The 12,686-nt window shown below is 34.6% G+C and overlaps 1 protein-coding gene across 12 annotated transcripts in view; it reads left to right on the forward strand.

Annotated features, from left to right (window-relative positions):
* ADAM32 (ADAM metallopeptidase domain 32) overlaps positions 1-12,686 on the forward strand; it is a 188,978-nt gene that overhangs the window by 102,701 nt on the left and 73,591 nt on the right. For all 12 annotated transcript variants that reach the window (XR_012007696.1, XR_012007693.1, XR_012007695.1 and 9 more), the window contains 2 exons: positions 5,105-5,197; positions 6,692-6,887. Coding sequence is in view for 8 of the 12 variants with exons in the window: in XM_072776543.1 (XP_072632644.1) it covers positions 5,105-5,197; positions 6,692-6,887 (289 nt within the window). In the remaining 4 variants the exon portion in view is untranslated. The remainder of the gene's footprint in view (positions 1-5,104; positions 5,198-6,691; positions 6,888-12,686) is intronic.

Consider the following 12,686-nt stretch of genomic DNA (forward strand, 5'->3'; position numbering starts at 1 on the left):
GAATTCCTTTTAATTCTTTTTGTTGTCTGATTGCTAAGGCTAGGACTTCTAGTACCATGTTGAACAACAGTGGTGAGAGTGACCATATCTGTCGTGTTCCTGACCTTAGGAAAAAACTCTCAGTTTTTCCCCATTGACAATGATACTCACTCTGAGCTTTTTCTAGATGGCTTTTATGATATTGAGATATGTTTCCTCTATCTCTACATTTTGAAGAGTTTTAATCAAGAAAGGATGCTGTATTTTGTCAAATGCATTGTCTTTTATTAATATGATCTATCACATTGATTAATTTATGAATGTTGAACTACCTTTATCCCAGGAATAATTCCTACTTAGTCATGATAAATAATCCTTTTAATGTACTGTTGAATCCTATTGGCTAGCATATTGGTGAGTATTTTGACATCCATGTTCATCATGGATATTGGCCTGTAATTCCTTTTTGTCTAGTTTTGGGATAGGTAATGCTGGACTCATAGAACAGGTTCGGGGGTTTTCCTTCCATTTCTATCATTTGAAGCAGCTTCAGTGGAATAGATATTATTTCTTCTTTAAATATTTGGTAGAATTCCCCTGGAAAGCCATCTGGTCCTGAACTCTTGTTTCTTGTGAGTTTTTTGATGACCACTTCAATTTTTTTGCTTGTTATTGATCTGTTTAGATTTTCTATTTATTCCTGTTTCAGTTTTGGTAGTTTATACATTTCCAGGAATGCATCCATTTGTTCCAGATTGCCTAATTTGTTGTGAAGTCCATCTGGTCCAATGTGTCATTAAAAGCCCTTGTTTCTTTGCTGATCTTTTGTTTTGATTATCTGTCCCTTGCTGAGAGTGGAGTGTTGAATCTCCTAATATTAATGTATTATTATCTATGTGTTTCTTTACTTTGGTTATTAATTGGCAGATATAATTGGCTGCTCTCAAGTTAGGGGCAAAAATATAATTGTTAGATCTTCATGATGAGTAGATCCTTTAAGTGTGATATAGTTTCTCTCTTCATCTCTTAATACAGTCTCTGGTTTAAAATCTAATTTATGTGATATGAGGATTGATATCCCAGCTTTCCCAAGATATGTATTTAGTGCCATTGTATTTATTGCCTGTACTGTCCCATTTCTGCAGATTGTCTCTGTTTCCTTGGCTCCCTCTTTGCTTACAGGATCCCCCTTAATATTTCTTGCAGGGTTGTCTTGATGGTCACATACTCTTTCATCTTCTGTCTGTCCTGGTGGCTCAGTATCCTCCCATTCTCAATGACAGCCTTTCTTGATAATGTATTCTTTGCTGCTGTTTTTTTTCATTTAGTACCATGAATATATCATGCTAGCACTTTCTGGCCTGCCAGGTCTCTGTGGATAGATCTGCTGTTGATCTGATATTTCTCCCTGTTTATGTAAGGAATCTCTTGTCTTGAGCTGCTTTCAAGATTTTCTCTTTATCTCTAAAATTTGCAAGCTTCACATGAAATGTCAGGGTGTTGATCTACTTTTATTGATTTGAGAAGGATCCTCTCTACCTCTTGGTTTTGAATGCCCATTTCCTTACCCAGATTAGGGAAGTTCTCAGGTATGATTTGCTCAAATATACCTTCTGGTCCTCTCTCTCTCCATGCCCTCAGGAATTCCAATAATTCAGATGTTATTTTTTTTTCTTTATATCACTTACTTCCTGGAGCCTCTCTTTTGTGAGCTCTTAGTTGTTTTTGTCTTTTTTTTTTCTTCAGCTTCCTTCCTTTCCATCAACTTGTTTTCAATGTTACTTATTCTTTCTTCTGCATCATTTATTCTGGCTGTTAGAGCATCCAATTTAGACTGCATCTCAGAGTAGTCTGGTCCAATTAGATTTTGGCCTGATTATATCTCATTTCTGTACTTAGAGATTCTCTAGAATCTTTTATGCTTTTTAAAGCTTAACTAGTATTTTATAATTGTAATTCTGAACTCCATGCTGACATTTTACTTAAATCCATATCCATTAGTTCTGTGGCAGAGAGTATTACCTCTGTTTCTTTTTTTGTTGTGAACTCTTCCTTCTAGTTATTTTGTCCAGTGCAGAATGGCTGTATGAATGAGCAAAGTCAAAAATATCAACTCTGACCCAACGAATTACACATTAGACAATTCCAAAGTGGTCAGGAACCAGAACATAAAAGAAAAAAGACAAAGACAAAAAAAAAAAAAGGCAGGAGAGGTGGGAGGAAGAAAGAGAATATAATCTCAGTGTGGATGAAACAAGGTGATCCCCTTTGTCTTGATTGCATTTTGGCCTGTGTGTTAGATGGTACTAAATTCCAAAGTTATAAAGGAAGCAAAACTTATATGTATACAAAAATAAAATTGAATACAGTGAAAGGTAGCAAAAAATGAAGAATATATCTATAGCATGTATTTATAAAATATGAAAGTTAAAAAAGAAAAGACCTAAAAGCAAAGAGTTGATACAGTAAGAAACTAGTAGAGATGGGGGAAAATTGGAATATTTTAAACTGAAAGATAAATGAATCATAAGAAAAAAGCCTTGAGTTCTATATACTATTTTCTAGTCTTAATTGGTTGATAAACTTGCTTTTCACCTGCTCTTCCAGCTGGTCTAGAGGAAGGGTCTGCTGCTCTGATTCTCAGGTGTCTGTGCCTGGGCAAAGTTGCACCACCTTTTGCCCGGGGGCTGGGCTCAGTGTAAGCTGTTTGCTGTGTGAGGCTTTTGTTCCTTGAAGGCTTTCCTACCTCTTTAGAGGGTGGTCGCACCTTACGTGAGATCTGTTCTCTTAAATCTACCTTCCTAGAAGTTTTATAACTTTGCATTTACATTTAAGTTACATTTAAGTTTATGATCCATTTTGAGTTATTTTTTTGTGGAAAGTGGAGTCAGTGTCATTATTTTCCATGTGAAAGTCCAGTTCTTCCAGCACCATTTGTTGGAAAGGCTATCCATTCTCCGTTGAACTGCATTTACTCCATTGTTAAAGATTTATTATCTGTGTCAGTCTGTTTCTGGGCTTTTTATTTTGTTCCAATGATCTTTTATTCATTATTTTGTGACTACTACACTGTCATTATACTTTATAGTAAGTTTTGAAGTTGGTTGTTATTATTCCTTTAGTTTTCTTCCTCCTCCTCTCCCTCCCTTCTCCTCCCCCCCCTTTACTCTTACTTCTCTCTCTCCTCTTCAGTATTATGTGACTTTTCTGCATTGTTTTTCATCTCCATATAAAGCTTAGAATCAGTTTCTTAATATCTATAAAATAACTTGCTGGAATTTTTATTGGAATTACATTAAGTCTTTAGATTACATTGGGAAGAACTGACATCTTAACAATATTGGGTCTTCCTATCCATGAACATGAAATATCTCTCCATTTATTTATGCCTCCTTTAATTTTTTTTTCATCAGAGTTTTCTAGTATTTCTCATATGGATTCTATAAGTTTGTTAGAACTATTCCCAAATACATCATTATTTTGGTGCTAATATAAATAGCATCATATTTTTCATTAAAATTCCCATTTTTCCTTCTTGGTACACAGGTAAACAATTGACTTTTGTATATTAACTTTGTATCAGTAATCTCTTGCTATAATAAATTATTAGTCCAGGAGATTTTTGTTTTTGTTGGCTTTTTGATCGATCAGTTGGGATTTTCTTTATATAATCAATCATAGAATCTATGGAAAAAAACAGGTTTATTTTTTTCTTTCCTCTCAACCTGTGTATTTTTCTTTTTCTCTCTCTTTCTTTTTTTTCTTTTCTTCTTCTTCTTCTTTTTTTTTTTTTTTTGGTCCTGCTTTAGCTAGGACTTTCAGTAAGGGTGTTGAGAAGGAGTGATGAAAGGGAGCATCCTTGTCTTGTTCCTGATCTCAGAGGGAAAGCTTATAGTTTTTCACCATATATATGACATTAGCTGTAGGTGTTCTCTGTGTGTTTGCTATCAACTTTAGGAAGTTCCCATCTATTCCTAGTTTGCTAATATTTTGTAGAATTCATTAAGTGAATATTGGATTTTGTCAAATACTTTTTTTCCATCAATTGTTATGGTCATATGGTTTTTCTTCTTCAGCCTGTCAATATGATGAATTAATTAATTGAGTCTGAATGATTATGAGAGATATTGGTCTGGAATTTTCCTTTTTTTGGTAATGTGTCTGGATTTGGTTATTACAGTAATATTGGTCTCAAAGCATAAGCCAGGAAGTTCACCCATCAAGTTTGGGAGAGTATTGTGTTGGTAATTTCCTGGGGTGAAGGGAGTATGAGCTTTTCCTGGATTCTGTCCAAGTTGCTTCTCTTGGCTAATTTTGATTTACTTCCTTTCTGAATAATAAACCATAACTATGAATATAACAGCTTTCAGTGAGTTCTGTGAGTCCTTCTAGTAAATTACCAAACCTGAGAGTGGTTTTGTAAATCCATTGAACTTGTGTTGAGTGTAAGTAGTCAGGGAAGTTTTGGGGACGTTCTAACTTTGCAGCAGGCCTAAACTCTACACACCCTTTCCTCCCTGGCATTATTGAAGTATGACTGACAAATTAAAATAGTATGTTTTTAAGGTGTTCAACATGATGTTTTTATATATGTATACCTCCTGAAATATTACTACAATCAAACTAACATATCCCTCTCTTCATAGTTATCTTTTTTTTTATGTAATGAGAACACTTTATTCTCTTAGCACATTTCAACTATAGAGTACAGTATTGTTAATTATAGTCATCAGGCTGTACAGTGGATCCTGAAAATTAATTCATTCTTAAATTAAAATTTGTATCTTTTGAATAATGTATCCTCTTTTTTCCCCACTCTCCAGGAACTAATTAACCACTATTCTGCTCTCTCATATTATTCTCTAATTTATAAAAAAAATTGTTTCATACATTTTTCATAGTTTTCTAATTGGGTAAGAGTTGCTTGGTACCAGTTACTCTGTTTTGACCTGAAGTAAAAGTCTTTTTTTAGTATTTTAATTGTCTAGAGATACAGAACTATAAATATTGATAGCATTCATATTCTCCTCCAAAACTAAAAAATAAGCCCAGCAAAAATAATTCCTGCCAAAGTTTATGTTATTATCATGATGTATTTTTACTTGTGCATTCCATTAACTCATAGCAATGTGGAGCTGTTAGCTGTTGTAATTTTCGAACTTGTACGCTGAAGCCAGGATCACAATGTGATGCAGGACTATGCTGCACTGACTGTCAGGTAAGATTTATTATCTTCTAAGTATATAATGAATCATGTCTTAGATATTTTAAAACACTTAGACCTGTAGCTGTAAGTAAAAATAAATGAACTTTCCAAAACTAATACTATACTCTATGTTAACTAATACTATACTCTATGTTAACTAACTGTAATTTAAATTAAAACTTAAAAAATGATTCTGTGAACCTTAACTGGATGTTTAGGTTTTCTTCTTATGCTGTTATTCTAACTTGATGCTGTTGTTCTTAAGCCTTGATTGAGAGCTATCATACAATTATTCAATACAGAAGATCTCCATTAAAAGGGTTTTATTTACTTTATCCAATATTTATATTTTTATAATAAAATATTATTACTAGCTGTGATAGGTATCTGTAACTATGTAACATGGCAGTTTCTCATAAATGTATAAATAATGAAACTCATTAGAGTAGGCTACAGTAGCACAAAGTTTAAACTACAAACTTATTATTTATTCAAAGATCGTATGATTGAAAGATCACATGCTAGTTTATATGTTGAAGACATTGACTCTTATCCACTATTTTCCTTTTCAGCTCCTGCAATATATTTGTAACAGATTTGTCATATGAGAATCATTCTATTGAACTACCTGCCATGGGTTCTGGGTTCTTGACTATCCTTGACTGGTGTAGTTTTGTTATTTTTTTTCTGAATCTTACCATGTTGTTACATTCTTACCTCTGTGATCTTTTTATTGCCAACTGGAAGTCCTCAATTAAGAAGTATGAGATAGAGGGATACCTGGGTGACTCAGTGGTTGAGCCTCTACCTTTGGGTCAAGGCATGATCCTGGGGTCCTGAGTTTGAGTCCTGTGTCAGGCTCGCCATGGGGAGCCTGCTTCTCCCCCTGCCTGTGTCTCTGCCTCTCTCTGTGTGTCTCTTATGAATAAATAAATAAAATAAAAATTTCAAAGAAGTATGAGATAGATACCTGAAGAGTCTATATGAAAGTGTTAATTAACTACAGGGTAATTCAGGAGAATGATCATGATCGAGTTTCTTCTCTAAGAACTGCCTCTTTACCTTTTGTTTTCCTTTGTTAATTTTCAGTTATTCTGTATCATATTTGTCATAGAATTACAAATATTCCATATCCACAAACTATGCTTTGAATAAGTATATTTTATTTGCAAATTGTCTAAGTTACACTATTTTCACCCAAGAAATAATTATCCCAAGCTAAAAGTGATTTTTTTCTCCCTTGCACTGAAACACAAACAGAATTTTGGCTATCTTCACATCATATTTGTGTTATACTTTTCCTTGTGCATATGCTTATTTCCTGTTGTAGTTGATAACATTCAATTTTTTTTCAATATGATTAGCATAATGCTTTATACAAAGAAGGTACTAATAGACATTAATGAATAAATAGATCATCAAACTATAAATAGAATAATTTTGAAATGAATATTGAGAAACAATCTTAAATGTAATGTTTTATTTTTTATTTTTAATTTCTATTAGATTGAAAGATCAGGTGTTCAATGTAGGGGAGCAAGACATCATGAATGTGATATTGCTGAGTTTTGTAATGGAAGCTCATCAGAATGTCCAGTTGATGTGACTATACACAATGGACGTACATGTAAAAACCAATATATGTGTTATGATGGAGGCTGCCAAGATACAGATGCACGTTGTGAGATTATATTTGGAAAAGGTAATATTGTTTTGAACATCTACATAGTTGGCTCTTTATATTTTTATTAACATTACCAAGACAATTGGCAATTATATGTATAATTAAATATGCAAATTATATTTATTTATATAATTATATGTATGTATATATATGTACATATGTATGTATGTGTAACTTAAATTTTATCCAAATTATTTATTCTGTTCAACATCTGTATGTATATATGTGTGTAGGGACATATATATGTGTAATTTAAATTCTAGCTATATATTTAAATTCTTTATTCTGTTTCACATCTATATTTTTATTTTTTCAAACTTTGTTAAGGTATAACTGACTTAGAAAGATACATATTTAAGGTGTATGAATTGATGTTTTGATGTTTTGTGAAATAATTGCCACAATCAAGGTAATTAATGTATTAGTTACATATACATATATACCAAGAAATGAAATTGCTTGATTATAATATAGTTCATTTTTATTTTTTGAGGAGTCTATATAGTTTTCCATAATGGCTATACCAAGTTCATTCCCAACAACAATATACAAAGGTTCCCCTTTCTCCAAACCCTTGTTAGCACTTGTTATTTTTTAACCTTTTGATAATAGCTATCCTAAAAGGTGTAAGTTGTGGTTTTGATTTGCATTTTTCTGATGATTGGTGATGTTGAGCACCATTTCATATATCTGATGGTCATTTGTATGTCTTCTTTTGAGAAATGTCTATTCAGAGTTTTAGCTATTTTTAAATCTCATTATTTCTTTTTGCTATTGAGTTATATGACTTATTAGATATTTTGTATCTAATCAGATACATGGTTTGCAAATATTTCTCCTATAGATCTCATTTTTCCTCTTGATTGTTTCCTTTATTAAGAATTTTTTTAGTTTTGGGGTGCCTGGGTGGATCAGTCGGTTGAGTGTCTGGCTCTTGGTTTTGGTCAGGTCATGATAAGAATGTGTTTCTAACACAAAAGAAATCTATACTTTTACCCCACACACACACACACACTTTATACTCTTTTAGGTCAGAATTGCTTCTGTTTATATTGTATATTAGTTTAAAAGTGATTTATGTATCATCATCGCAGCTTTATATTATTCTATAGTTGTTCATATATTTAGCTTTACCATTGAGGTTTACATTTTTTTTTTTTTTTTGCATTGCTGCTTAGTGTGTTTTCATTTTAACTCCCTTTAGCATCTCTTGAAGGCAGGTTTAGTTGTGATGAACTCACTTTGTGTTTGTCATGAGTTGTGGGACTCAGCCCCATGTTGGCTTCCCTGCTCAGTGGGGAGTCAGCTTGAAAGATTCTCTCCCTCTGCCCCTCCTCCCTTGCTCTCTGTCTCTAAAAATATTTTTTTTAAAAAGACTTTTTTTATGTAGTCCCACTTGTCTATTTTTGCTTTTGTTGCCTGTGCTCTTGTGTCATATCTAAAATATTATTTCCCAGACCAACTTCAAGAACTTTTCCCCTGTTTTCTTCTAGTAGTTTTACACTTTCAGGTCTTTAAGTGTATTCCAACCCTTATTGCCCCCTGCAGCTTTATAGAGATATAATTGACCTATAACATTGTGTCATTTTAAGGTATATGACATGTTGATTTGTTGTGCTTATCTATTGCAAAATGATTACCACCATATGTTAGCTAAAAGCTTCATCGTGTCACATAAGTACCATTTCTTTTTGTGGTGAGAACATTTAAAATCTTCTTTCCTGGTAAGTTTCAAGTAAGTAATACAGTATTATTAAGTATAAACATCATATTGTACATTAGATCCCTGAACTTAACTCATCTTATAAGAAGAAATTGGTACCCTTTGACAGACATCTCTCCCTTTCCCTCATCTCCTAGCCTGTGGTAATCACAGGCCACTCTTTGTTTCTGAGTTCAGCTTTTTAAGGTGATTTCACATATAAGCAATATTATAGAGCATTTTTCTTTCCTTATCTAGCTTATTTCACTTGTCATAATGCCCACAAATTTATCCATGTTGGCACAAATAGAAAGATTTCCTTCTTCCTCAAGACTGAATAAAATGTCATTTTATGTAAATACTGCATTTTCTTTACCCATCCATCCATTGACAGACACGTAGACTGTTCCCATATCTTCATATCTTGCTTACTGTGAATAATGCTGACAGAAACAAGCCTTGTAATTTTCGGGGTATGGATCTTTCACTTACTTGGTTTAAATGTATTCTTAAGTATTTTATTGATTTTGATGCCAATGAGAATAGTACTGTTATCTTTCTTTTTCAGCTGTTTCTTTGTTAGTGTATAGAAATTCAAATGATTTCTGTGTTGATTTTGTATTCTACAGAGGTACTGAATTTAATAGTTCTAACACACCTTTTTGATTTTAATTTTTTTTTTTTTTTTTTTTTTTTTTTTTTTATTGGTGTTCAATTTACTAACATACAGAATAACACCCAGTGCCTGTCACCCATTCACTCCCACCCCCCGCCCTCCTCCCCTTCTACCACCCCTAGTTCGTTTCCCAGAGTTAGCAGTCTTTATGTTCTGTCTCCCTTTCTGATATTTCCCACACATTTCTTCTCCCTTCCCTTATTTTCCCTTTCACTATTATTTATATTCCCCAAATGAATGAGAACATATAATGTTTGTCCTTCTCCGACTGACTTACTTCACTCAGCATAATACCCTCCAGTTCCATCCACGTTGAAGCAAATGGTGGGTATTTGTCATTTCTAATAGCTGAGTAATATTCCATTGTATACATAAACCACATCTTCTTTATCCATTCATCTTTCGTTGGACACCGAGGCTCCTTCCACAGTTTGGCTATCGTGGCCATTGCTGCTAGAAACATCGGGGTGCAGGTGTCCCAGCGTTTCATTGCATTTGTATCTTTGGGGTAAATCCCCAACAGTGCAATTGCTGGGTCGTAGGGCAGGTATATTTTTAACTGTTTGAGGAACCTCCACACAGTTTTCCACAGTGGCTGCACCAGTTCACATTCCCACCAACAGTGTAAGAGGGTTCCCTTTTCTCCACATCCTCTCCAACATTTGTTGTTTCCTGCCTTGTTAATTTTTCCCATTCTCACTGGTGTGAGGTGGTATCTCATTGTAGTTTTGATTTGTATTTCCCTGATGGCAAGTGATGCAGAGCATTTTCTCATGTGCATGTTGGCCATGTCTATGTCTTCTTCTGTGAGATTTCTGTTCATGTCTTTTGCCCATTTCATGATTGGATTGTTTGTTTCTTTGGTGTTGAGTTTAATAAGTTCTTTATAGATCTTGGAAACTAGCCCTTTATCTGATATGTCATTTGCAAATATCTTCTCCCATTCTGTAGGTTGTCTTTGAGTTTTGTTGACTGTATCCTTTGCTGTGCAAAAGCTTCTTATCTTGATGAAGTCCCAATAGTTCATTTTTGCTTTTGTTTCTTTTGCCTTCGTGGATGTATCTTGCAAGAAGTTACTATGGCCGAGTTCAAAAAGGGTGTTGCCTGTGTTCTTCTCTAGGATTTTGATGGAATCTTGTCTCACATTTAGATCTTTCATCCATTTTGAGTTTATCTTTGTGTATGGTGAAAGAGAGTGGTCTAGTTTCATTCTTCTGCATGTGGATGTCCAATTTTCCCAGCACCATTTATTGAAGAGACTGTCTTTCTTCCAATGGATAGTCTTTCCTCCTTTATCGAATATTAGTTGCCCATAAAGTTCAGGGTCCACTTCTGGATTCTCTATTCTGTTCCACTGATCTATGTGTCTGTTTTTGTGCCAGTACCACACTGTCTTGATGACCACAGCTTTGTAGTACAACCTGAAATCTGGCATTGTGATGCCCCCAGATATGGTTTTCTTTTTTAAAATTCCCCTGGCTATTCGGGGTCTTTTCTGATTCCACACAAATCTTAAAATAATTTGTTCTAACTCTCTGAAGAAAGTCCATGGTATTTTGATAGGGATTGCATTAAACGTGTATATTGCCCTGGGTAACATTGACATTTTCACAATATTAATTCTGCCAATCCATGAGCATGGAATATTTTTCCATCTCTTTGTGTCTTCCTCAATTTCTTTCAGAAGTGTTCTATAGTTTTGAGGGTATAGATCCTTTACATCTTTGGTGAGGTTTATTCCTAGGTATCTTATGCTTTTGGGTGCAATTGTAAATGGGATTGACTCCTTAATTTCTCTTTCTTCAGTCTCATTGTTAGTGTATAGAAATGCCACTGACTTCTGGGCATTGATTTTGTATCCTGCCACGCTACCGAATTGCTGTATGAGTTCTAGCAATCTTGGGGTGGAGACTTTTGGGTTTTCTATGTAGAGTATCATGTCATCGGCGAAGAGGGAGAGTTTGACTTCTTCTTTGCCAATTTGAATGCCTTTAATGTCTTTTTGTTGTCTGATTGCTGAGGCTAGGACTTCCAGTACTATGTTGAATAGCAGTGGTGAGAGTGGACATCCCTGTCTTGTTCCTGATCTTAGGGGAAAGGCTCCCAGTGCTTCCCCATTGAGAATGATATTTGCTGTGGGCTTTTCATAGATGGCTTTTAAGATGTCGAGGAATGTTCCCTCTATCCCTACACTCTGAAGAGTTTTGATCAGGAATGGATGCTGTATTTTGTCAAATGCTTTCTCTGCATCCAATGAGAGGATCATATGGTTCTTGGTTTTTCTCTTGCTGATATGATGAATCACATTGATTGTTTTACGGGTGTTGAACCAGCCTTGTGTCCCAGGGATAAATCCTACTTGGTCAGGGTGAATAATTTTCTTAATGTACTGTTGGATCCTATTGGCCAGTATCTTGTTGAGAATTTTTGCATCCATGTTCATCAGGGATATTGGTCTGTAATTCTCCTTTTTGGCGGGGTCTTTGTCTGGCTTTGGAATTAAGGTGATGCTGGCTTCATAGAACGAATTTGGAAGTACTCCATCTCTTTCTATCTTTCCAAACAGCTTTAGGAGAATAGGTATGGTTTCTTCTTTAAACGTTTGATAAAATTCTCCTGGGAAGCCATCTGGCCCTGGACTCTTGTGTCTTGGGAGGTTTTTGATGACTGCTTCAATTTCCTCCCTGGTTATTGGCCTGTTCAGGTTTTCTATTTCTTCCTGTTCCAGTTTTGGTAGTTTGTGGCTTTCCAGGAATGCGTCCATTTCTTCTAGATTGCCTAATTTATTGGCGTATAGCTGTTCATAATAGGTTTTTAAAATCGTTTGTATTTCCTTGGTGTTGGTAGTGATCTCTCCTTTCTCATTCATGATTTTATTAATTTGAGTCTTCTCTCTCTTCTTTTTTATAAGGCTGGCTAATGGTTTATCTATCTTATTAATTCTTTCAAAGAACCAACTCCTGGTTCTGTTGATCTGTTCCACAGTTCTTCTGGTCTCAATTTCGTTGAGTTCTGCTCGAATCTTTATTAGCTCCCTTCTTCTCTTGGGTGTAGGATCTATTTGCTGTTTTTTCTCTAGCTCCTTTATGTGTAAGGTTAGCTTTTGTATTTGAGTTCTTTCCAGTTTTTGAATGGATGCTTGTATTGCGATGTATTTCCCCCTTAGGACTGCTTTTGCTGCATCCCAAAGATTTTGAACGGTTGTATCTTCATTCTCATTAGTTTCCATGAATCTTTTTAATTCTTCCTTAATTTCCTGGTTGACCCTTTTATCTTTTAGCAGGATGGTCCTTAACCTCCATGTGTTTGAGGTCCTTCCAAACTTCTTGTTGTGATTTAGTTCTAATTTCAAGGCATTATGGTCCGAGAATATGCAGGGGACAATCCCAATCTTTTGGTATCGGTTCAGACCCGATTTGTGACCCAATATGTGGTCTAT

Source organism: Canis lupus, chromosome 15, assembly GCF_048164855.1.
Source record: "Canis lupus baileyi chromosome 15, mCanLup2.hap1, whole genome shotgun sequence".
NCBI lineage: Eukaryota > Metazoa > Chordata > Mammalia > Carnivora > Canidae > Canis > Canis lupus.